Raw genomic sequence first — 27,195 nt, forward strand, 5'->3', positions numbered from 1 at the left:
TTCAATTCCAGATGTTGTGTAAGTTCATTACGCTCTCCAAGTCTCACTTTCCTCATTTGTGAAATACAACAGGCAATAAATGCTTAGCTTCCAGATAAGGCCAAATGAAATATTTAAAAGTGTGTGGAAAACTGTGGGTATTACCTGTGCTGTAAATCATATCCAAACTAATAAACAATAACTTCCCTTCTTTTTCTAGGCATTTGACAGCATGACAGTATATAGCCTCCAAAAAGTCTCTGATGAGGCTCTGCTGCTGCTGCTGCTAAGTCACTTCAGTCGTGTCCGACCCTGTGTGACCCCTTAGACGGAAGCCCACCAGGCTCCTCCGTCCCTGGGATTCTCCAGGCAAGAACACTGGAGTGGGTTGCCATTTCCTTCTCCAATGTGAAAGTGAAAAGTGAAAGTGAAGTCGCTCAGTCGTGTCCGACCCTTAGCGACCCCACGGACTGCAGCCTACCAGGCTCCTCCATCCATGGGATTTTCTAGGCAAGAGTACTGGAGTGGCTTGCCATTGCCTTCTCCCTGATGAGGCTCTAGCTGTCTACAAAGACAATCATCATCACGTGATGAATATCATCACGTGGACTTTGTCAGAAACACTTGATAAACGCTTTTAAGAAACAGTGAGGTCCCAGGCCCAAGCACATATCTGCTAAGCCTTAAAAAATAAGAGGGAAAATGTTATTTAGATACATGAATGGGTTCTTTCTCAGTGACATTATATGATATGATATAACTGTTTTTAAAGCTAGACATATCTAGCTAGAATTCTAGGCTTTTCTGGTTTTGACATCTTTAAAAGCACTTAACCTTCCTGAGGCTCTGTAAAATGAGAATAATCAAACCTATCTCCAAGAGATGTTTTAAGAATTTAATTTTTTCTTTAAGTTGTTTAAGGACATAAAATAATTTATGTAAAAGTGCTCAGTACTCAGAAGGCAGCCGTCTGATCACCAACACTTCTCAGATAATGTCATTTTAAAAATAAGACATCTACAATTTGTATTTGAAAAAAAAAAAAAACTACAGACCTCCAAAGATCAATATGTAGTAAGCCAGAGTCCTTCAGACTCAGATTCTGCAGGGTATATTTTGTTATGATAGCCAAACACATTCCTAAGATCTGTTCCTAAGATGTCACATCTACTGATCAGGTCTTCTCTAAGAAGACAACATAAATAACAAACTGATAAAAACCAATGGGATAACAGTCAAATAATGAGTACTGTCCAATGACAAGGTTCAAAATAATCTCTCAATTGACCAAACCATAGAAAAGTTTGCAAAAAAAACACACCATCTTTCTAGGTATGATGTGAGCAATGGCAACAGGAACAATCTGGGTCATATTCTCAGCTTCAATTAAACCTACTGCTTTTTCTTAGTTTGCTTTCTTTCCAGATTCCGGGCACACACACAGGTTTAAATAAGTTTTAGATTTAAAGATAAGCCCCAGGATCTGTTTTCAAGAGACAAAAGAAAACTAGAAAATAGCTACATCTTGTTCATAGTTAAGTCACGGCAAAAGAGGAGTTGTGTGTGTGTGTGTGTGTGCGTGTGTGCGTGTGTGCGTGTGTGCGCGCGCGCATAGTTGTGTGCCCACTCACATGCTCAGTCACATCCGGCTCTCTTCGACCCCACAAACTACAGCCCACCAGCCAGTGGTGGTCAAGGAAGTGCAGTCAACATAAGACAAAAATAGAAAATGGTACCTGGATGTGGGCAATTATTACTAGTGTCCCAGGGGTAATTACTCTAGACTTTTGGGTCTCTGCAAATCCTCTCCACTTTCCTGTCCCTCCCATCTTCCAGTGCACTGGACTAGCCAAACTCCCACCTATTCCTCGACTACTTACTTCTCTGAAACTAAGAAAGTGAACTGCACCAGAGAAAAACCACACAACAAGGCAGATGGAATCATGCTGCTCGATCTCAAATAAGCAGTAAACCAGACCTCGCACGACACAGCATTTCCCTATAAAGCGTACTCTCCCACTGCTGCAACACCTGGTTCCCACCTTTCTCCACTCTATTCAGACTCCCAACTTCCCCCTCACTCTCAGCTGATGACTCTGTTCCATTCATCCTAAAGAAAAAGAAGCTACCACACTAGCACTCACGGTATGAAACCAGGTTAGTCTTTTTTCTTTCCTCCCATCACACATAATTAAGGTGTCCCATTTCATAGACTATCTTCTTCTCTGCCTCTTCAATTTCTCTCTCCTGGATCCTTTTATTCAACATTTAAATAAGCTTTAGCACTTCTCATTCTTAAAAACACACCATCCTGTATCTTTATATACCTTCCCAGCAAAGTTTCTTAAGTTACTCAATTTTCTTTCTCCATTTCCTTATCTCCTGGAGTTCTTCTTTAAAAAGTTCAATCCTCTAAGAAAGCTTTGGTACATATACACAATGGAGTATTTTTCAGCCATCAAGAAAAATGCATTTGAATCAGTTTTAATGAGGTGGATGAAATTGGAGCCAATTATACAGAGTGAAGTAAGCCAGAAAGAAAAACATCAATATAGTATACTGACGCATATATATGGAATTTAGAAAGATGGAAACCTGAAACCTGTGTACGAGACTGCAAAAGAGACATAGACATATAGAACAGTCTTTGGGACTCTGTGGGAGAGGGTGAAGGTGGGATGATTGGGGAGAATGGCATTGTAGCATGTATATTAGCATATGTGACCAGTCCAGGTTCGACGCATGATGCAGGATGCCTGGGGCTGGTGCATGGGAATGACATGGGGGGAGGATATGGGGAGGGGGGAGGATATGGGGAGGAGGGAGGTGGGAGGGGGGTTCGGGAGGGAGAGCACATGTACACCCGGGGCGGATTCATGTCAATGTATCGCAAAACCAACCAATATATTAATGAAAGGTAATTTGCCTCCAATAAAATAAATTAAAATTAAAAAAATAAAATAAAATAAAATGTACATCCAAGAATCCTTGTAACAAATATTTTGAAATGTTCATACTGGTTTTAATATAAGAACTTTATTATGCATGAAAAAAAAAAAAAAAAGTTCAATCCTCAATCCTCTTTTTAAGAAAAACGGCATTACAGCAAGTATAACAAAAGATAAATAAAAATTGAATAGTATCTTTCTACTTTCCTTACTCCATCTTCATTTTCCTGGATAATCAATATTAAAGTTTGCTGTGCATCCTTCCATACCATTCACTATACTCATACAAATCCATATAAACATTTATATATCTATGTATATATGGTAGTTTACTGACAAAAAAAAGCATTATCCAAATCATGTTTTCATCTAACAATTTTTATGGAAATCCTTCTAGGATAATTCATAGAAGGATTTTAATTTCTAATTTTACTGAACTCCCCTTTTGATGGCATTTTGGTAGTTTACAACTTTTAAAATTTACAAACAACTCTGCACCAAGTGTCCTTATGTACATCCTTCCACTGAATAAATTTTACCCAAAAGATGATTGTTGCTAGAACGCGTATATGCATTTTCAATTTTACCATAAATTACACTTCTAATCTGGTTTCTGCCCCTACTGCATCATACTATGTCAGTAAAACTGCTATCTCTAAAGTAAACAGTGCGCTCTATGCTGCCAAGACCAACTGATATTTTCCATTCCTCATCCACTTGGTCTTGCGGCAACATCTGGTATTACTGACCTGTCCCCTCCTTCTTGAAATCACACTTTACTGCTTGTCCTTCTCTTGCTGGCTGCTCCTTTCCCATTTACTTTGCTGACTTCTACTTGATCAAATTCAAGAGCACCTCGGACTCAGTTCGAGGTCCTCTTTTCTTCTTCTTCATACAACTACATTCTATCTCATTTGAATCTAACCAACTCCACCCACAACTTCAAATACCATCCTCTAAGACAACTCTCATGTTTCTATTTCCAATCTAGACCTCCTTTTTAGTTCCAAGCCTGTATCTATACATCACTCCTTGAAAGTTTCACAAGCTGAAGAACACATCTTAAATTCATCCACTTCTTTCTAATTCTCCTGGCACCATCTTTATACAAGTAACCACCTTACCTCCTGAACTATAACAAAGGCCTCCTACTCATCTCCCTGCCTTTATTACCATCCACCTTAACCCAGAGATCAACCTCTTTAACAAGGTCCTCCAGGTCTAAACAATCTGGTCATTACCCACCTTCCCCTCTACCTCACCACTGCTCTTCGGCCATATGAACTTCTTTTCATTTCCTTATTCAGACCAAGGTATTTCTCTCCTCAAGGGTTTTCTATTTGTCTCTGCTCCAATTACTTCTCCCTCATTCTCCTCTTTCCTTTATCTGATTAATTCCTAGTCATCGCTCAGGTCTTTACTTAAACATCACCTCACTAAAAGATCTTCCCTGACTTGTCCAGTTGAAACTGTATTCTTCTGCTTCGGCACTAATGCTCACTTGTATTTTTCCTTCTTTGCATTTTTAAATCTTATAACCTATGATTCTTCCTTTACTTGTAATTATTTTGTTTAATATCTGACTCTCCTATTATGCTTTAAACTCTATAAAGGAAGAGGACATGTGCTTAAAGCTTTCCACTGCAGTTCCAGTACCTAGCACACTGCCTGCCACATAGCAGGCACTTGGTAAGTATTTTCTGAATAAATAAAGAAGAAGTATTTTTATTTCATTTGGAGAGATCATAGAAGATTTCCTGGAGGAAACAGCACTTTAGAAAGGGACAAAATAGTAGGACAGATGAAAGAAGCACATTTCAGAAAGAAGAAATTGCTTGCAACGAAATGTTTGGTACTAGTTAGTGATTTTTTAATTCAAAAATCCAAAACAATCCTGGCACTAAGTGTAAAATAAAAATCTCACTATATGAAAGCAAAGTAGATGAAATAGCAGAGTGTCACCATTTACTTCTTAAGTAACAATTCTGTAACAAGTTCAAATTGGCTTTCTCACAACTTCTCTCCACTAATGCCATCCCATGTCCCAGCCATCCAGCTTCTAAACTTTGTGACTCAATTTCTTATTTTCCCTCTCTGTATCCAATCAGGCATCAATTTGACTGTTTTTCTTTTTAAATGTCTTTCACAGTGGTTCTTTTTCTCCATTTTAACCAAAAACAACCTAATTCAAGACCTCTTCACATATAAAATTACTACAACCTTCTTTTAAATCAGGGTTTCTCACCCTTGGCATTACTGACATTTTCAGCTGGATAACTCTTTGCTGTAGGAGGCTGTTTTGTACATTGTAGGATGTTTAGCAGCCTACTTGACTTTATCCTGGGCTTCTCTGGTGGCTCAGATGGTAAAGAATGTGCCTGCAATGCAGGAAACCCGGGTTTGATCCCTGGGTTGGGAAGATCCCCTGGGGAGGGGAATGACAACACATTCCAGTATTCTAACCTGGAGAATACCATGGACAGAGGACCCTGACAGGCTACTGATGCCAGCTCAGTAATGTCCAACTCTTTGAGACCCTATAAACCGTAGCCTGCCAGGTTCCTCTGTCCATGGGATTTTACAGGCAAGAATACTGGTCAGTCAGTCAGCTCAGTCGCTCAGTTGTGTCCAACTCTTTGCAATCCCATGGACTGCATGCAGCACGCCAGGCTTCCCTGTCCATCATCAACCCTCAGAGCTTGCCCCAATTCACGTCCATCAAGTCGGTGATGCCATCCAACCATCTCGTCCTCTGTCATCCCCTTCTCCTGCCTTCAATCTTGCCCAGTATCAGGGTCTTTTCCAATGAGTCAGTTCTTTGCATCAGGTGGCCAAAGTACTGGAGCTTCAGCTTTAGCATCAGTCCTACCAATGAATATTCAGGACTGATTTTAAGATGGACTGGCTGGATCTCCTTGCAGTCCAAGGAACTCTCAAGAGTCTTCTGCAACACCACAGTTCAAAAGCATCAATTCTTCAGTGCTCAGCTTTCTTTATGGTCCAACTCTCACATCCATACATGACCACTGGAAAAACCATAGCTTTGACTAGACAGACCTTTGTTGGCAAAGTGATGTCTCTGCTTTTTATTTAATATGCTGTCTAGGTTGGTTATAGCTTTTCTTCCAAGGAGCAAGTGTCTTTTAATTTCATGGCTGTCATCACCATCTACAGTGATTATGGAGCCCAAGAACTGTTTCTGTCACTGCTTCCATTTTTCTTCCAGAAAAATGTCTCCAGACATCACCAAATGTCCTGAGGAGCAAAAATCACCCTTGACTGAGAACCACTTTCCCAGATGATCTCATGAGAAAAATCCTCTAACAGTACCCAATCAAAACTCAACTCATGGAACTTCCTTGGTGGCAGAGTGGTTAAGTATCTGCCTGCCAATGCAGGAGACACAGACTCAATCCCTGGTCCAGGAAGATTCCACATGCCTCAGAGCAAGTAAGCCCATGCTCCACAACTACTGAGCCGGCATGCCTAGAGCCTGTGCTTGTCAACAAGAGAAGCCACCACAGTGAGAAGCCCGTGTATTACAACAAAGAATAGACCCTGCTCACCGCAGCCAGAGAAAAAAAAATTAATAAAACTCATCCTTTCAGGCTTCCCTGTGGGTCAGATGGTAAAGCGTCTGCCTGCAATGCGGAAGAGACCCAGGTTCGATCCCTGGGTCGGGAAGATCCCCTGGAGAAGGAAATGGCAACCCATTCCAGTACTCTTGCCTGAAAAACTCCATGGACTGTCGCCTGAGAAGCCTGGTAGGTGACAGTCCATGGAGTTGCAAAGAGTCGGACAAGACTGAGTGACTTCACTTTCACTTTCAGATCAATTCAAATCTCATCTTTTCTATGAAAATATGTATTTTTGTCAAACAGATGCACAGTTGTTTAATTTTATAAATCATCAAAAATCTGCACCATGAAATAAATGTGAGACTACCACTTACTTATCAGTTTGATAAAAAACTTTAAAATCATAATACTCATTGCTGACAAAGATGTAGGGAAATAGGTACTATCAAACTACTGGTCAGAATAAACTGGTAAAATGCTTTGTATGGCATTTACCAGTATGTGTCATATTTTGAGATGGTAATATCTTCTGACTCTGCTTATGTGAAGAGATAATCAAATATGCATGCAGAGACTATATTATTCTATAATAGTAAAACCAAAAAAATTCTTACAGTCCCTCAAGAGTGGACTAGTTAGGTAAACAATAGTATATTTAGAATACTGTGCTATTGTTAAAAAGAATAAAGTAGATACTTATGTCCTGACATGGAACAATAGCCATAATGAATATGCACATGTGCAAGGTTTCAAAATAATATGTGCTATATACCATTTTTATAAATAACATATTTATGTACGCTTACACACAGAAGAAAGACTGGATGAATACATGTCAAAATACGAACAAAATTTCTGTAGTCCAATCACGTCTTAGATGTATAACAGGAACTGTTAAATTATCTTCAAAAATCTCCTGGAAAAGTCCAGTTTGTGAAGCTTTTACTTTAAATTTTTCAGTTTACTTAAAGCAGGCCTATACATTTATTTGCCACCTTTATTACAGGCAAATATCCTGAGGTTGAATATTCTGTTCTGAGCCATATTTTTGCCCTAGAGAAATCAATGGTAAAAAGGAAGTTTACAGAGAAAAATATATTTTTGTGCATTACAGCTTACCGGTGTGATGCATCTATGAATCATACTGAAAATAAGTCCCTTGAAATCAAAGAAAACAATGTGTTTATATAAAGAATGTGCCCCCAAATTCCCCCATAATGAAGACTGTTTAATCAAAATATTTGTTGACAGCTGGTTAGTGCTGATTCTAAAGTAGAAAAGAAAATCAGTATCATTGTAGACTTTTGTTTTGTGTATAAGAGAGGAATATGCAAATTAGCCCAAAATGGAGACTCATTATCTGTTTTACACTTCAAGTGTGATTTTAAGCACTGTAGGTATATATACACACACACATATCCAGAATACACATATATCTCAACAAATCATGCACATCATCTGTTCAGAACTGGGAAACGCATGCATGCTTCTACAACATTAAATGGAAGGCAGATGGTAGGCCCTGATCAACAGAAATAAAGTGAAATCCTTCTAAATCCTACTCCCTCTAACATTCCTCTTTTTCTTCAGAAAGATATCAAGCAGTTCTTCATTACAGTTGATTTGCAACTTCAAAATTACAATAGGCAATGTAAAAGAGCATTTCAAAGACGAAAAAACTGTCTTTTAGTACAGATTCTCTTTCATAGTCCTAGGCAGGAGATAACACTAACTTTGAAACTCACAGCTTACTGTAGTTTTATCAGTATCTAATGTGTAAATTAGCTCTTTCTGTAACTGGAAGTTTAGCTTTCAAAATACATAATTACTGATCATTTTAGCCTGCATCACATTTCTTTTGCAGGGTGAAATGAACTAAAACAGCTGTTACATCCTAATAGCTTCATAATGTGCATAGAATTTCTATGACTATTAGAAGTTAAACCTACAGCTTCCTATCAGACAGAACACATTCAATGTGTATATATGACCCACATTATTTGAAAGTACAATTATTAACTTATGAAATTATAATTTGAAACATAATGAAGTAAGGCTGCTAGAGAAAATATTGCAGCTCTTAAACGAGGTCAAAGCTGCTGGTCCACACCAATCAGTCCCCCCACCTTCCCTAGCATCAATGAAAGTACTTTGGGCCAAAGGAAGTCCAAGTATTCATGCTACCGCTATTCCTTGTCGGGATCAAGCCCTCTATTTTCATACCAGAAGATGAATTTTTAAAGGTGAACCAAGGCTGGCACTCTGCCCAGAATTTCTGGCACCTAACAAGCAATCTGGTTTCACTTCTGGTCCAGTGTCCCTTGAGCGAACCTTGTATCCACAGAAAGCACCCTGATCCAGAGAACCTGTACCATTTACAATGATGACTGAAAAAGCTCTGATGATTTTATTAACCATGGGACGTGTACATGCAGTTCTCTTTAAGCATATTTTCTGCAAAAAGAATAAAATATTTTCGTTTCCTAGTATCTCCTTCTAACACTGGGGAAAAAAATGTTAAAAGGATTTCTCCAGAAAAAAAATTACTATTTTCCAGCCACCTAAATTCAGGGATGTTAGAAGGCTAAAGGGATTCAACAAGATATCTGATAAGCAAATACTACCAAAGGAATATACAATGAGGTCCAGGAACCATAAAAAAAAAATTGGAGGGACATATAAAGATCTACTATGGCAAAATTGGGTGATTCAAACTATAAATGTTATGAAAGGTCAGAGCAATCAATGCTGGGCAATGTTGAGTAAAATTTAAATATACATAGGCCTAATTCTCCACTGAGAGAAATATTAACTACTCAACCAGTATCTTCTTTAGATAACCATTTCCCAAGTAAGTAGGATTGGAAAACGACTATGTAATTCACAAATAACCCCACATCCACGTTTGTTTGTTTTTAACCTCTAAGATCTAGCAGTCCTTCCTTCTTTTCGACCTTCCAAAAAAGAAAACTGAGTGAAAGTTCATTATTTCCTCATTCACTCCAGAGGCTGGGATGGAGGTCCCAGAACCACTTTTCCCCCATTTCCATTAATTACTGGGGTTCTGCTCTCATTTCTATAGCTCACCTTTGCTTTTGTTTCCTATGCTGGAGGCACCTCGATCATATAAAGGAGACTAAAGTCCCAGATGACTTTGTCTTCTATTCCTTCCCTGTTTTCTCCTTGACAGACCCCCAGTCTCATGCACAACAGTTCAATACCTGCGTTCCTGATTCAGCATTTCCTAAGTCCCATAAATAAGTGCGGGGAAATGGTCGGGGTTTTACAGACGAACGAACTTTCTGGCCAAACCAGTATATTCCAAAAGGAGATCTCGAAGTGGAGAACTGGTACACTCATGTCAACTTCCTTATAGACAGCATATACCCAACACAAAGTACCTACAAAAGTGCCTTATTTTTCTAAGCAAAAGACACACTGACTCAAATCCTGGCTCCAAAAGAGGGATTCTTTTTCCTTCACTTCTTGGGAATTTTTACTATTCTCTAAATATTCTTTGTGAAAATTAATCTAGTTTATGGTTCTTCATAGGGAATCTTCTAGTCTTACTGAAAGAAATTAAAAACAAAACAAAAACTAAATGAAACCAAGTGCCAGATAACTGAAACAGTTATACAGGGTCACATGAAAAGAGAAGTGTCAGTCATGTATAGTCTCTGAGCTTAGGGACATAGGTAGAAGGCATGAGCAGATGGCACATTCACATAGGGAGATGGCACATTCATAATTTTTTTTTTTTGGCCTTACTGCATGACTTGTGGGATCTTAGTTCCCCAACCAGGGACTGAACCCAGGCCCTCGGCAGTGAAAGTTTGGAGTCCAAACCACTGGAATGCCAGGAAACTCCCGTTAAATAGATGATTTTGACTGGTGAAACCAAAAACGGAATTTATACTAAGAACCAAAAAGAAGCTAGAGAAGCAGAAGGGCCCAGTGATGCAGAGCTATGGGTGAAGAGTTTAGATTTGACCAAGTCCACTGCAGACTCTGCCTTTGGCAAAAGAACAAAGAGCATCCTTTCTCCCATACTTTTTTCTGCTCAATCCCTTTGTCCAAATTCTCTCTTCTGTAGGATCCCCCATGACTGTGCTCTACAATAATATATATATATATACACACACACACACACACACATCTATTATTGTACCGATCACATTTTACTTTATCCATCGTTAGAAAGTTGTCACTCTTATTATATCATGAAGTTTGTGAGAGCAGCAACTGTGTCTTGTTCATCCTTTTATGCTGGAACCTAAACTAAGTGCCTGCAATATAACAGGTATTCAATAAATAAGTTTGTTGAATGAATGCCTGATGAGTAAGTCCTATAAGTAACAGAGTAGAATTAAGTAGAGGGAAGGACTTCCCTGGTGGCTCACATAGTAAAGAATCCACCTGCAATGTGGAAGACATGAGTTCAATCCCTGGGTTGGGACGATCCCCTGGAAGAGGGCATGGCAACCTACTCCAGTATTCTTGCCTGGAGAATCCCCATGGACAGAGGAGCCTGGCGGGTTGTTACAATCCATGGAGTCGCAGAGAGTCAGACATGACTGAGCAACTAAGCACAGTAGAACAAGCAGAGGGAAAACAAGGGGGAAAAAAGATGTTTAATCATCAACTAGGGAGGTACTATCTGAACTTAATCCTGAAATTGCTTGGGAAGCAACTGTACTACTACCAAATATAGTTCTTGCCCTTCCAGAATAAAAAACAGAAAATGGCTATTTGAGGAAATAATGACAGGTCATTGGTGTTATTAACATCATCTCACACTTATCAAAAGATGCTAATTTATACTGTAAAATTATAAGATAAAATTCAAAGGAAAATTTGTATTTTCCTGTTCTATTTTCTCGTGTTTCAACTCCTCCACTAACACAAAAGCAGCTCAACATGTTATTATCCTTTAAACTAAATAAAACAAAAACAAAAAGCCTAGATTCAACTGAAAAACTTAAGCACAAATAGCCATGTCTCAAAGGTCTTACTGAATACAAAACACAGTAGAAAATATTTTTGGCCTAATAAGAGGATCCTAAGTGAAAATAACATAAAATTCATCAACTAAAAAAGAAGCAATTCAAGATGTAAGAAGATCTTGTGAAGAGAAATTCTGTAATATATGAAACTTGTTTCTAAACACAGCTGAAGCAAAACAAATCAAGAGTTAAGAACATCAGCTGCACTCTGTAATAACAAAGCCTAAAATCATCTCATGAAGAACTAAGGGGCAGGAAAATTCAAAGGTCTATTGAAAAACTGACAAAACATACATAAAGGATTGCCACACTCCCCGTGGGGCATTTTAAAAGAGGAAATTGTTCTGCCTCCTCCTCCTCCTCAGTAGCCTTGTCACGACGGGGACTATGGCTGGCATGAGCAGAGTGTGGCCACCCCAGCCCTCTATTCCAGCACGCCTGGACACTGCTCCTGCCAAAGAGGCAGCAAGAGCTTGTCCAAGACTCCATGTCTCCCCCTACCCTTAAGCAGAGCAACTTCTTCACCTCAGTCCGCAGAGGCAATGTTGGACTGTGATGTTAACGGTAAACCGACAGACTGCATATTTAACTTCTCTGAGGCTCAGCTTCCGCATTTGTACAATTAAGGTAGTTAGTGGCGTTCCTCTCCTAGAGGTATCACGAGAATCATATAAAGGAGCAGTATGTGTCTGACCCACAACAGACACTCAATAAATGTTAGACGTTCTCCTCCTGTCTCTCCTCTGAGGTCCTGTAACCAACCCTCTCTCTCTTTTCTTCACTCCTCCTTTCTTCTGCTCCCTGATTCCTTATAAATATTTAATGGATCTATTTCCTTTGAGTTATTCTTCCATTTATTTAAAAATTTGAAAGGAAGATAAAAAAAGAACTTATTTGTATGAAACCAATAGTTGTACTACAGAAGCCCACATATCTGCTATAGTTGGCAGATGACAAGTCAAGGGCTGGCTAGCACCTGAATGTACCTCTGCGGACTTCAGGCATAATTAATGCCCCACATGAGTAAAAGACTTAAATAGTACAAATAGCTTCACATGTTATTTCACAAATCACAGACTTCAGAACAATTTATATTTAAATATGGTTTTTAAAAAAAGCAATTTCAATCTCTCGTCAGCCCCAAGTAAAACTGTTATGATTTAGTGACACCATGTGGCGACATTTCGCTTTGCACTCTTAGAAGAGAATGCTCCTCTGCTTGCAGGTCACTCTGTATTAGTTCAATTATGATATCAAAGTTGTAGGTGGAGGCACAATTCAAACTAAATTATTACTAAAGTATGAAATAAAATGATTACTTTTAAAAACTGAAACTGTTCCTTCTTCCTTTACATCTGAATAAGGCATTTCTTGAATTCTGACGACATGAATCATATAAATAAAGGCTCAGCATAATTCTAGGTATGATTATAAAGCATCCGGATGAGAACCACTGATTAATGTAAACGTGTCTGCCTTTAGAAGCAAATAAATACATCAGTGCCTAGGTATGAGGTTGGGGGAGAACAAAAGAGAAAAAATGGAAGACGCACACGCTTTTGTACAATGCAAATATGGTAGGGAAAGGATGCTTCCATAAATAGCAATGTTTATTTTCTCATTTGTTTTATGTCTTGTAGATCTATAGCACTGTTAGGTACTATAATCTAATGAAAATGGGTAGAAAAAATTATGCTGCATCTAATGATGGCAGAGATGAGAGGGGACTCGGAATGTATGGTAGCAATAAAAGAGATTAAAGTGCCCTAAACCAAGAAGCAGCACAGTTTTAGTATTCATCTAATGAGGCCTCCTACAGTAGACCAGTTACTCCTGAATAACATTCAGTGAACACCAAAGAAAGCCCAAATAGCTACAACAAAGACCAGAGAATATCATCCTCTTAAATCTCTGCTTGAAACACCCAGCTCCCCTCTCGGGCTTTCAACGATCGCCTATTTTAAATAACCACTCACTTCCTCGACCGTGGTCACCATCACAGTACCATTTTAACAACACTTAAAATTACCAGATGTTTTCTTACAGTTTATATCTGTTCCTCCCAAATTCTATGAGAGTAGAAACCTTGGCAGTCTTCTTCAGAGCTATGGCCTCAGTTCCTAACACAATGTATAGCACAAAGTAGGAGGTTATTTGTGAAATGAGTAAGTAATGGATGAATTCACAGATGAATAAATGAAGAAAAGTCTATTTTCTTAGCTGGTGAAGCACGCCTAAATGTCCTGCTGTATGTGAGAGAAGAACCATTCCAGTGAGATGGTTTTCATCATTTGTGACCTCTACTGTGACCAGTGAGACCAAGAGACAAGGCCAGCAGATGCTCTACGACACCCTTTTTTCCACACATTTGGCAATTATCTCTAGTTCTAAGAAGAAAACGGAGGGAAGGGAAAACCACAATGATTAAAACATTTTCATTAACAGTCAAAGAAATCAATGAACAGAGTAGAATATACGTTAGAATTTAGCACATGAAAAATACGGCTGTTCATACCAGTGTGGTAAGAACAATTATTGAATAAATGGTCTTAGTCAGCTGACTTTCCCTATCTGAAAATATACATGAAAAATATTCTGGCTGCACTAAATATTTAGATATAAGGATAAAAATAACAAGTAGAAAAACTTCTAAAAATATAACATCCTAATGCTGGAGTGAGGAACACCCTTCTAAACATAATATCAGACCACCAGAAACCAGAAAAAAAGATGGGACAGATTTGATTACTTTTTTTAAACATAAAATTCCATATGATAAAAAGTACTACTAATAAAAACTAATAAAAGATACATGATAGGCAAAAGTATAATCATATAAAACATACATATACAAGTAAGTATAAATATATATATACCACACATATACATTATATTATACACATATATCAAGATGCAAATATCAACATAAAGTTCTCACAAGCCAAAAACAAAAAGATAATCACACTGGAAGAAAAATATACAGAAGACAAAAACAGGCTTTTTATAAAGGAGAAATAATCAATGTCAAGTACTATAAGATATCCTACTTCACTGATGATAAAGGCAATCCACATTAAAATAAGGCATTTTTTTTACAAATTTTAAATCACATTGGCAAATGTTGACAATGCCTGCACTGGGATTCAGAAAAAGGGGCATTTCTATGTGCTATTGGTAGAAACTGAGTACAGCCTTATCAGAAGGCAGGCTTTATCAGTATTTGAAACGTATACTATACTATAATTTGGGCTTCTCTGGTGGCTCAGACAGTAAAAAAATCCACCTGCAAGAGACGTGGGTTCGATCCCTGGGTCGGGAACGTCAAAGAGAAGGGGACGGCTACCCACTCCAGTATTCTTGCCATGGACAGAGGAGCCGGGTGGGCTACAGTCAATGGGGTTGCAGAGAATCAGACACAACTGAGCGACTAACACTATATTACAATTTAATAATTAAAATGTCATAAAATGACATTTCCATTTTGATAATTAAAAACAAAAGGAAAGGAAGAAAGAACCAGTTTAGTGTTAACTGAGTTCAACCCTCCTGTGTCATGTTCGGAACTGTCAGGTTGCACCCTGCTCAATACCCTTTCTGGCTCCTCTGCATTCTCCTCTCACTTCTCTAATCAGCTCCAGCAGTAAACCTATCTGCCACCGATTCTCTCCTTTCCTCTCTCAACAGGTATATTGTTAAGAACTTGGCTTTCAAGCCAACTATTCTTCCCCTTCAACTCTCAGGTTTTACACCAAGATGGCTCTAGTAATTCTAGCTACCAGCCATATGCAGGCTACCTCTACACACATTCACATCCATGTTTTCAAGTCTTCTCATATTTCAGCAACATTATACAGCTGCCAATATACTAGCACCATATTGAGAAATAGCCAGAAAAAAATTTTAAAGCATCCCCAGGGCACTCAGTTTTTCCACTTCTTATTAGTGTTTTTTGTTCAGTTCCAGGCTCCACCATCTAAGAACTCTAAGCAAGGGCTTGAAGAGAGTTTCTTAGATAGCCAAGAAGACAATGTGAAGGTAGGGAAATTTATGGGTATAGCAGAAATTGTCTTTTCCTGAAAAAAACAAAGCTGATAAGATAGAAGATGGTTCTGAGTACCATATAAAACAGATAAAGTGCCTGAAGAACTATGGATGGAGGTTCATGACATGGTACAGGAGGGTGTGATCATAACCATCTCCAAGAAAAAAAAAAAAAGCAAAAAGGCAAAATCGTTGTCTGAGGAGGCCTTACAAATAGCTGAGAAAAGAAGAGAAGCAAAAGGCAAAGGAGAAAAGGAAAGACACATCCATTTGAATGGAGAGTTCCAATGAATAGCAAGGAGAGATAAGAAAGCCTTCCTAAGTGATCAATGCAAAGAAACAGAGGAAAACAACAGAATGGAAAAGACTAGAGATCTCTTCAAGAAAATTAGAGATATCAGGTAAAATTGCATGCAGAGATGGGCACAATAAAAGACGGAAACGGTATGGACCTAACAGAAGCAGGAAATATTAAGAAGAGGTGGCAAGGGTACACAGAAGAACTATACAAAAAAGATCTTCATGACCCAGATAACCACGATGGTGTGATCACTCACCTAGAGCCAGACATCCTGGAGTGAGAGGTCTAGTAGGCCTTAGGAAGCATCACTGAGAACAAAGCTAGTGGAGGTGATGGAATTCCAGCTGAGCTATTTCAAATCCTAAAAGATGATGCTGTTACAGTGCTGCACTCAATATGCCAGCAAATTTGGAAAACTCAGCAGTGGCCACAGGCCTGGAAAAGGTCAGTTTTCATTCCAATCCCAAAGAAAGGCAATGCCAAAGAATGTTCAAACTACTGCACAGTTGCACTCATCTCACATGCTAGCAAAGTAATGATAGTACATGAACCATGAACTTCCAGATGTTCAAGCTGGATTTAGAAAAGGCAGAGGAACCAGGAATCAAATTGGCAACATCCGATGGATCATAGAAAAAGCAAGTGAATTCCAGAAAAACATCTATTTCTGCTTTATTGACTATGCCAAAGTTTTTGACCATGTGGATCACAACAAACTGTGGAAAATTCTTAAAAGATATGGGAATACCAGACTACCTTACCTGCCTCCTGAGAAACCTGAATGCAGGTCAAGAAGCAACAGTTAGAACCAGACATGGAACAATGAACTGGTTCCAAATCGGGAAAGGAGTATGTCAAGACTGTATATTGTCACCCTGCTTATTTAATTGATATGCAGAGTACATCATGCAAAATGCTGGGCTGGATGAAGCACAAGATAGAATCAAGATTGTCAGGAAAAATATCAATAACCTCAGATAGGTAGATGATACCACCCTTATAGCAGAAATTGAAGAGGAACTAAAGAGCCTCTTGATGAAAATGAAAGAGGAGAGTGAAAAAGTTGGCTTAAAATTCAACATTCAAAAAACTAAGATCATGGCATCTGGTCCTATCACTTCATGTCATGGAAAATAGATGGGGAAACAGTGGAAACAGTGGCTGACTTTCTGGGGCTCCAAAATCAATGAAGATTGTGATTGCAGCCATGAAATTAAAAGATACTTGCTCCTAAGAAGAAAAGCTATGACCAACCTAGACAACATATTAAAAAGCAGAGACATTACTTTGCCAACAAAGGTCTGTCTAGTCAAGGCTATGGTTTTTCCAGTAGTCACGTATGGATGTGAGAGCTGGACTGTGAAGAAAGCTGAGCGCCAAAGAATTGATGCTTTTGAACTGTGGTGTTGGAGAAGACTCTTGAGAGTCCCTTGGACTGCAAGGAGATCCAACCAGTCCATCCTAAAGGAGATCAGTCCTGGGTGTTCATTGGAAGGACTGATGTTGAAGCTGAAACTCCAATACTTTGGCCACCTGATGTGAAGAGCTGACTCATTTGAAAAGACCCTGATGCTGGGCAAGATTGAAGGCAGGAGGAGAAGGCGACGACAGAGGATGAGATGGCTGGATTTCATCACCGACTCGATGGACATGAGTTTGAGCAAGCTCTGAGGGTTGGTGACGGACAGGGAAGCCTGGAGTGCTGCAGTCCATGGGGTCACAAAGAGGCAGACACAACTCAGTGACTGAACTGAACTGAACCATACGGAAAACTGTACCAGAACTGACAAGCCACTTTTCTTCATCTCCAGCTAGGGACTAGGGGGCTGTGATTAGTCTAAGCTTTTGGCTACATTGAGCAGCCCAACCATGCATTCCTGAAAAGGGCCCAGAAAGAAAAAGCAGACCACTTCCTTACATCTGCTGTCACAGCATTTACCAATCCAAAGTTTTCCAGCACAGATATACATTTTAACAAAGACATGGGTAAAAAACACCAATGAAAATATATACATATTAATACTGAATTAATCTCTTGTCGTTACCTGGTCAGTGCCTTGACCCCAAACTAGTGCTAGCATTTACAGAGTACCTACTGCATACAAGAGTACCTACCTCATACCTACATAGCCTGAATACCATAAAGAATACTAAAAGATTAGAATCCATACTCCTTACGCCCAAGAGCTTATAATTTGGTATCAGAGATAAGACAAACAGGTAAAGGAAGCTGAAGAACAAAGGTGACATACAAATATGCAAATTAACTAACATAATGCAAACTGAACACTTACGTGCTAAAGAAATAAAGAATTTATATGTGCCCAGTAAAGTCTCTGGAAGAAGTGTATTTAGAACATTGCTTAGGTAGTCAATAAATGACCGTGAAGATAAGAAACACCAAACACAAGGCATCTTTGGATAATCAACAGGGGCTCACTAAGTTCATTTAAAAATATACCAAAATTCCAAACTATCACAAAAGGCAGAGCTTATGACGGAATGTAGGAAGTAATATGATAAGTCAGGGGACTTCCCTGGTGGTCCACTGGCTAAGACTCTGAGTTCCCAATGCAGGGGGCCCAGGTTTGATCTCTGCTCAGGGACTTGCATCTCACGTGCTACAACCAAGACTCGGCACAGCCAAATAAATAAATAAATATTTTTTAAATATATGATAAGTTAAAGTGGTTATAAATATTAAAATATTTTCTCACTAAAAGGCATACAGGACTCCCTCCTTTTCTTGTCATCACTATCTCCAACAACACCTGTGCTCAGGTTTTCTCTACCAGCATTGGAAGCTGGCTATAACAGGACAAAAGTTAGCATTGCGAATACAGCCAGGCTCTACAGCACACAAAAGCAACAACAAAGGCAAGGCCACACAGAAGAGACAAAATAAGGAAAAGGGAGTATAAACAATGTCCTTTAGTGAACAAGAGAATTACATTTTCGGGCACATGTCTCCCTCCACAAGGCAGGAGTTTTCAGGTGAGTGAAGCACATGGCCTTTGTCATAGCTGTTATCATAGGCACAATTCATCCTGGGAGTCATGTTTCTAGGGTTTCAAATTAAATATAAAAACAGAGTCCTTTGGACCACATCAGACATTCTGGTTGTTACACTGCTTATTTTTTAACCTGATACAACCGTAATAATGTAAGTTGATGCAGATTCAATCCCGTCCTCCACTTCGGGGCACCTCCGTCACTCTCAAAGTATCCCTAGGCAGTTCTGAGACACAGAATCTTCACTCAATTTCTTGTCCCTCTCATTTTAATCCATTCAAAACCCCTCTGATAAAAGAGCAACTGCCAGACCTGAGACACTTTACTTCCTCTTTGGGGAAATGAAATTGATTTTCTTCATTTCCACACAAGAGGATCCCTGGGTAACAATAATGTGTCTGGTCATACCCATAAAAAAAAAAAATAAAATGTAGGCAACATTTGTTACAGTACCAGAGGCTGAAAGGTTTTGTGGTGTTCCTGTGGTGGGAATAAGAATTCAGCCTGATGCTGTTAGATCATGCGTTAAATAAGTATAAGGGTATCTGCTGACTAGGAGAGTAAATAATGTGGGGCAGCCCCATCTACCCCAACTCAGCCACACTGGATGTCAGTCGGGAACATGAGTAAGGGTGTGGAGGAGAGTCAGGGTTGGGGGTAAGGAGGCCTGCTCCACATGCTCCCTGGCTTATACCCACCATATCCCTTCCCTTCCCTTCTCGTCACACCTAACTAAACAAACCGATCACTTTCTGCCTTTGATCTCTTGAGTTAGGATGATATCTGAAAGGCAGTTTGCAAGGGGAAAAGCACAACAGAAAAAAAAAAACAACAACAGAATTTCAGGGGTCTTTAACCACTTTTACCAACTTCTCAATTCATCACTCATCCTGGTTTTACAGAATTTCAGAAAGAAAGCTTTAAAGATGACTTATACCCAAAGTAAGAATATGAAACGTTAGAATAGTTTATCAATACTTTTTAAAAAACAAACTTACATGGAGCTAAAATACATAACAACAATAAAACTTTAGGTGCTCTGGTTGAAGGGAGGGTGTGAGTCTAGAGCCCCACCAGCTCAGCCTCCCTCGCCCCAAACACAACCCCACTTAGAAACACCTGCTCTGTCAAATCCCACTGATATTCACTGACCTAGAAAAAGAACAAAGATATTCAGAACATGCACAATGGCATCCAAAAATCTCCTCCTGGCCCTAAGGACTGCCAGGGAAGCCTCCAAAACTATCTCTCCTGGCTTTTGTGGAAAGAACGCACCCCCTAACAATAGCTCTGCTTTCAAGGTATAGCATGGAACTTAAAAAGCATTTCCACATCTCAGTGTCCCTTCTTATTCATTTACAGGTCTATTACATAAACATGGTACAAAACAGTTTCACAGTACACTATAAATATTAAGACGTTTAATTTTCCACAGTTTCCCTAAGTGTTTTAGTTGGAATGCATTTGGTAACTGATACCCTGAAAAACTTTTCTTCTGTGAGACAGAAAACGAAATCTGTTTCTCAACATTCATAACTCTTTAGCCAAACATCAATATCATAAGCCATGCGAACTACCTGCAGACACGGGCTGGAAAATATAACTTTTGCCAGGAACGACACAAATACTGCGAATGATCAATCACTCTGATCCAATCAAGTTCATCCATTGATACTTCAATGAAGTATGAATAAGACCTATGAATCAAAAGGAAAAGGGCAGAAAAAAAGGACCATATTAAAATAACAAGTGGAATTTTAATAAAATGTTAAAAGGTACAAAAAATACACTACTCATGAATTAGGTTTTCTGAACAATGACCAAATCCTGATGATGAAATTTGTATAGATCCACCTAACACAGCATTTACAATATGTATTGAAGTTATCTCTTTACATGTCTGTCTGCCTTACTAGGTCTCAAGCTGCTTAAGAACATGTTGCTTAGTCACTAAGTCATGTCCAACTCTTTTGTGACTCATGGACTGTAGCTCACGAGGCTCCTCTGTCCATAGGATTTCCCAGGCAAGAATACTGGAGTGGGTTGCCATTTCCTTCTTCAGAGGATCTTCCTGACAAAGGGACTGAACTTGAGTCTCCTGCATCACAGGCCGATTCTTTATCGCTGAGCCACCGGGGAAAATCTCAAGTTACTTAAGAACATGTACTATGCCATATTTATCTTCATATATTCAGGGTCTAGCATGGTGCTTGGCATGTTATCAGGTATAGAAGACATAACAGGACCAGGATGCCCTGCACACACCATATTAGCAGATTAATAAAGCCATGACAGAGAGGACAGAAAATAGAGAAGGGTGCTTTCTCCTTCTGCCTTCATCGGCCTGGATGCTCAGCCCTACTCTCCCAGGAGGAAAGGCAACTCTGAACATTTCCTCACCAAGGCCAGCTTATCTCCTGATACCTCCCAGCCTCCTACCATCCCACACACAAACGCAGCCTGCAGAACAATAAATGACATGGGTGAAGAGATATTACGTGTTTATTTTCCGTACAGCTTAAAATTTGGCAGCTAATAATCTGCCAGTAATGAAAACAGCCTATCATCCTCCCCTGGTCAGCTACCCTGGACCACTACATGCTGTTCCCATCCTGAACAAATCCATATTCCCCTGTCATAAGCCAAATTTAAATTTGAGATGCAGTTATTACTTGTACTGTAATATCAACAGGAACAATCTCAGAAGATTTAGGTGACCATAAATGTTAGCCTGCAACCAACAGTTGTGACCAGAAAAGGTCAGCTTATTTTGTGTCATCCCCTCATTTTCTGCTGTCCCCTCACTCCCATTCATTTTATCGCTCAGTCTTAAACTGGTTATAACCTTTTATTGAACCTCTCTAGGTTATCAGCAATGTAGGATATAATTTTACAACACATGTCAGAATCTTTTTGGCTTAAGATTCTGAATTTTCCACCTTTGCTTAGAATGGTAACAACTTCTGTGAGATAACAACTGGTATATGGTAAAGTTAAGTCCCCTGTGAATGTTAACGCACATACTAAAACAAAGTGGCCTATAAATATTTAACATCCTGGAAATGATGATAACTACTTTCAGTTTCAAATGTGCTAATCTTTTTCTTTTATTATTTTTATACTAATTTCATCATTAACTTAATGAATGAATATATGTAAAACTTCTAGAACAGTGCCTACTACTATTATTAATCAGAGACTCATGGAAATAATACATGAATGTGTTCCATTTTGCCAAACAAACATCATATTATATCTAATATGATATATATCAGTATACATATCAATATATTCTTAATATAAAGGGAACAGACAACCAAGAGATAACCTCCAACATCCACACACATGGGAAAGGCTGGCTCTCCCTTCATAAAGCTTCCCTCACAGTTGGCTCAAATGGCTGGAAAGCCCAGTGTGGTGGTCATTGGTGCTAACAAGAAAAATGAATTAACCAGCAAGATCTGCAGGGTTTCATCATCCTTACTATTAAGCCCTTCTTGCCCAGACGTAAAAAACATGAGTAGAGCCTTAGAGACTGCACACCAGTATCTGGGTATGTAGGGTTTAGGTTAAAGATAAGCAGTAATGAGGGAGACTGTTCAGTTCTTAGTCATCCTACTGCTCTGGTACTTCTGCCATCATGGCTGAACACAGACACCACAGTGGGTGAAAACCAGAGTGGCTAGAAAGAAAGGTCAACTTTTGAAACTGGTGGGTTTCTAGGCTGAACCCCACCAAATCTTTTTCACAATTTTGTTTTGATAATGATATTTATCCACACTAAAAGACAATTTTTTCTTTATCCATAGTATAGATTTTTTTAAGTTTTTATAATATCTAAAAGTAATCAATCAAGTAAATAAATAGTGGTAATCCACACGGTGGAAAATACCAAACAATCATTAAACAAGGACCTACTCTATAGCACAGGGAATTATATTCAATATCCTATGATAAACTGTAATGGAAAAGAATATGAAAAAAAAAATATGTGTGTGTATATATATAACTGAATCACTTTGCTGTACAGCAGAAATTAAAAACATAAATAAACTATACTTCAATAAAATGTTTTATTTATTTATTTTGGCTGCACTGGATCTTAGCTGCAGCAAACAGGATCCTCGATCTATGTTGCAGTATGCAGGATCTTCAGTGTGGCATGCGAACTCATAGTGGCAACATGTGGGATCCAGTTCCCTGACCAGAGATTGAACCCAGGTCCCCTGCATTGGGAGCTCAGAGTCCTAGCCACTGGAAAACAAGGGAAGTCCCTAAAAAAATATTTTTTTAAGTAACATTTTGAAAGAGTAGAATATTCACAATGTTTTCATTAAAAAGTGAAGTTACTGTCTGTATAACTGATCTTTATTTTGTAAAACTATGTGTGGTTTTACAGGTTTCTGTTTTGTGTGTGTTTGTGTGTTTATATCACTATGCAAAACAAAAAATGCTAGTTAGACTAGTACAAAGATTAATAATAGCCAGTGAGATTACTAGTAATTTTTATTTTCTTCTTTTTGCTTTTCTGTATTTTCTATGTTTTTCACAATAAAAACATATTCATTACTTTCATACACAGAAAAGAAGCAAAAAATGCTGTTTTAAAGAAATGTACTTAATTCTTCCCCTAAAACTAAACTTCAAGAGAAATAGCAAAATGATGACAAAGATATAAAACATCAAATTTGTAAAACCAAAGCTGATGACCACAAAGTTAGGCCATCTCAATCAAACATGTCAGTTTCTCTCCAAGTCATGCTAATGACTCACCGGCTATCTCGGTCCCACAGGAGGATCCGTATATGATTGATAATGGACGGCTGACCTAGCTTAATCTCAATGCCAGAACGACAGTCATCATCAATTGGGTGCCTAGAAAATCCATGATCCAAATCATAATTCTGAGTGTCACCATCTAATAAGGCAGACTTCAGCTCCCCTTTCACAACCTGGGCTCCATACTTCATAGTTGCAATGTTTTCTTCTGGTACTAAGTGAAAAATAGAAAAAGCAAGGTTAACAGTTACTTATTAAATTTTCCATTTTGGGGGGAAAAGATTAAAATTCTAGTTGATTCTAGTGTATGCATTTAATGAGAGAGAGGAGATTTGGAATGTCTGTGAGGATTAAGATACCATCACAGTTGAAATTTAATGACACCACCATAGCCACTAAGTGCCTGGGACTAGTTATGACTTAGAAAAAGTGGTAAATACTAGGAAAAAACATGTTCTAGGACAAACAAATCAGCTCTGCTGAATTCATTCTATTAGAAGCTTTAATATCTACTTGACAAAAATAGCATGTAAAATGACCTATACCTGCCGCCTGGACTGAGCACAAAATATAAAAGCAAAGCAGATGGGTCCAATTTCTGACAGAACAGAAAGAGAAAATTTCCCATACAGCAGAGCTGTTGGTCATACAAGGACGTGTTGTTGAATCAATTATTTAAAAAACAAGAATATGTTTAAAAGAAGATACACTTTCAAAAATAAAAATTCAGTCTGTCATCAAAATTAATATTATGATTATAACTAACCCTCCTCTTCCCCTCTCCAACACTAGATGTACTAAGAGTCAATTGTTCCTAAGACTCTGAAGTTCTCTATGTGAATTTTGCTTCACAGATCTGGAAACTTGTCTTCCAGGTACTAACATTCTAATACTGACACTCTCTCCATGGAGTGATAGAGGCAACATAAAATAGACGTTAAGATCTTGAGCTTCGAAGTCAGGGTTTAAATAATGCTGCCACCTTTAACCAGATGTGTCACTTTGGGGAAGTCACATTCTCTGAACTTCGGTTTCTCAATAGGGCATCATCTATCCCACAGGTGTTTTGAATTAAGAATTAAATGAAAAGATCTTTGCAAAGCACAGACTAAACTCTAAAAAACTGCCATTATTTTTACAAAACGTGTAAAAAAGCACACAATAAGAGCAATGGCCAAGTTTACAGATGTTATAAATAAATGCTGAATTCTCACAGAATATATATATCTTGGCTGTGTGATCTGACTAGGTGAAAGCATGAGCTAAAATTAGGCTCTCAGGGAAAAGGAGCAATTTATTATTGCAGATTTCTAGGAAAATGCAGATTGAAAAACTTTTTTTTTCAAATGAAGACAGGTAAAGAGAACGGCTCCAGCTGATGATAAAAAATGCAGCTTAAAAATAGGGTTTGGGTTGAATTTAGTTAACCTGCAAAAGACTAAGGCAACTCAGAAACCAAACCAAATGAAAATAAAACCTAATCATGATCAGCTTCTTACCACCAGAGACTGATGTGCTCAGTTTCACTTTGTCGTTGCTCAGTCACCCAGTCGTGTCTCTCTGTGACCCCATGGACTGCAGCATGCCAGGCCTCCCTGTCCCTCACCATGAGCTTGCCCAAGTTCATGTTCATTGCATCGGTGCTGCCGTCCAGCCATCTCATCCTCTAATGCCCTCTTCTTCTGTCCTCAATCTTTCCCAGCATCAGGGACTGCTCCAAGGAGTCATCTGTTTGATCAGATGACCAAAATACTGGAGCTTCAGCATCAGTCCTTCCAGTGAATATTCAGGGCTGAGCTCCCTTAGTATTGACTGGTTTGATCTCCCTGTCCAAGAGACAGTTTCAGTTTATAACTTCCTAAATTCTATTAATGGAGGACAGAGGAGCCTGGTATTCTGCAATCCATGGGGTCACAAAGAGTTGGACACAACTTAATGACTGAACAACAAAAAAGTTCTATTAGCTCATGGAAATCACACATAGTGTTCATATTTATTTTTCATTTATCTAACAAATGTTATCAATTCCTTTGACCTAGTTCTCATAATAATCCTGAATGTAGGACTCCTATTACATTCATTTCACAGATGGGGAAGTAGAGACAGAGAAAAGTTAGGTGGACTTTGTTGCCCAAGGCTATACAGTCAGCAAGGAGCAGAGATGTTATTAGAACACAGGTGGTCTGTTACCAGGGCCCCTGCCCTGCTACCACCATCATAAACGGTTTCTCATTGGAAGACCATATTTTTCCCCTCTTACTAGCTCTTCCTTCTAAGGTTACTTAAGTCCCAAAGGAAAGAAACAGTCTGATAAAACTTTGTTGTTGTGTTTTTAAGTTGGACTTAAAATGAGAAAACCTAAGTTTGAGACTCAGGCTCTACCACCTACTATCCCTGATGAGGTCTCTTAGTATCTCTGAATCTGCTTTCTCATCTAAAATAATAATTTACCCAACCCACTCACAGTTACTGTAAAAATTATACTGCAAATATATACTAAAGTACTAGATATGTATAAGCATTCAATTAGTCAAAAAACATTTACTAAGGACCCATTCTGTACCATGTGAGGCACTGGGGGTCCCTCAGTGAACCAAACAGAGAAAAGCTGAGGCCTCCAATCTTGAGATGAAGCATTTTATAAAGCAAGCAAACAAAGGCTTCAAATTTGTGATTTTCAGGTATCAGTGATGTGTCATTACTTAGTAAAAATGAACTTTTGTTCCCTTACTGCTGGGTACAAAATGTGGGTGTCCAAAGTCTGCTGCTGCCGACCACTGGAAGCATATCCTCCAGCTCTGACACCACTAGTCAAGACCAAGACAAAGAAGGAGCCACTCAAGCTTTCAGATGTAGAGCCTGCTGCTATCCTTTGATTTTCTCTAAACATAAGCTTTTTCACTTCTAAAATTTATCAAGAATAACATATGAGGCACAAGAGTTTTGAGTGGCTGTAGCTGAATGCCTAAAATGGAAATGAAATTTCTACCACAATTCTAAGTTCTCTTTTGAAGTTTATTTCAAGAGGACTTGAGAACTTATCTAACTGTTCTTGATATAGATTCCCTGTGAGCATCTTTCACTTCAAAATTGGGAACATTTACAAAAATGGAAATTCTCTCATGGGAACTATGATCTCAAAGGATTAAAACTACAACTCCAAATATTTTTTTCCCCAGAATCCACAGTTAAATGAATTTAAAAAGGAAAATGATCACACAAAAAAAATTCAAGTCATAACAAAATAATTCAAGCCACGAATATTCTTACTGCCTATTATTTGTCTATCAGTAGATAAAAGAGCTCTCAAAAAAATAAGGTGGTAGAGATTAAACAAGACAGTAGACGACAATAATTGTTTTCTTTACATTTCTAAATTTTATGCATTTTACAAATACTAAGGAAAGAAAATGAAACTCTAAAGTTCCACAGTTATGGCAGAAAAAAGCCAATTATTGGAAAGAAAAACTAAGAAGAAATGCAGCAGGACCAGCCCCTAGCTACACAGTGCCAAAATGTGAATGGTGCTGGGTTAATCATCTTGTGTGTTTTTC

General features: G+C 38.6%; 1 protein-coding gene across 4 annotated transcripts in view; it reads right to left on the bottom strand.

The window, feature by feature from the left end:
* The window catches only part of BTBD9 (BTB domain containing 9), a 437,363-nt gene that overhangs the window by 365,078 nt on the left and 45,090 nt on the right, over positions 1-27,195 (bottom strand). For all 4 annotated transcript variants that reach the window (XM_088831208.1, XM_055407251.2, XM_055407252.2 and 1 more), the window contains exons 5-6: positions 23,636-23,855; positions 20,440-20,559 (exon numbers count right to left, since the gene is read on the bottom strand). In XM_088831208.1, the coding sequence (XP_088687334.1) occupies positions 20,440-20,559; positions 23,636-23,855 (340 nt within the window). The remainder of the gene's footprint in view (positions 1-20,439; positions 20,560-23,635; positions 23,856-27,195) is intronic.

Source organism: Moschus berezovskii, chromosome 23, assembly GCF_049115385.1.
Source record: "Moschus berezovskii isolate FMDL1 chromosome 23, NW_MosBer_1.0, whole genome shotgun sequence".
Taxonomy (NCBI): Eukaryota; Metazoa; Chordata; class Mammalia; order Artiodactyla; family Moschidae; genus Moschus; species Moschus berezovskii.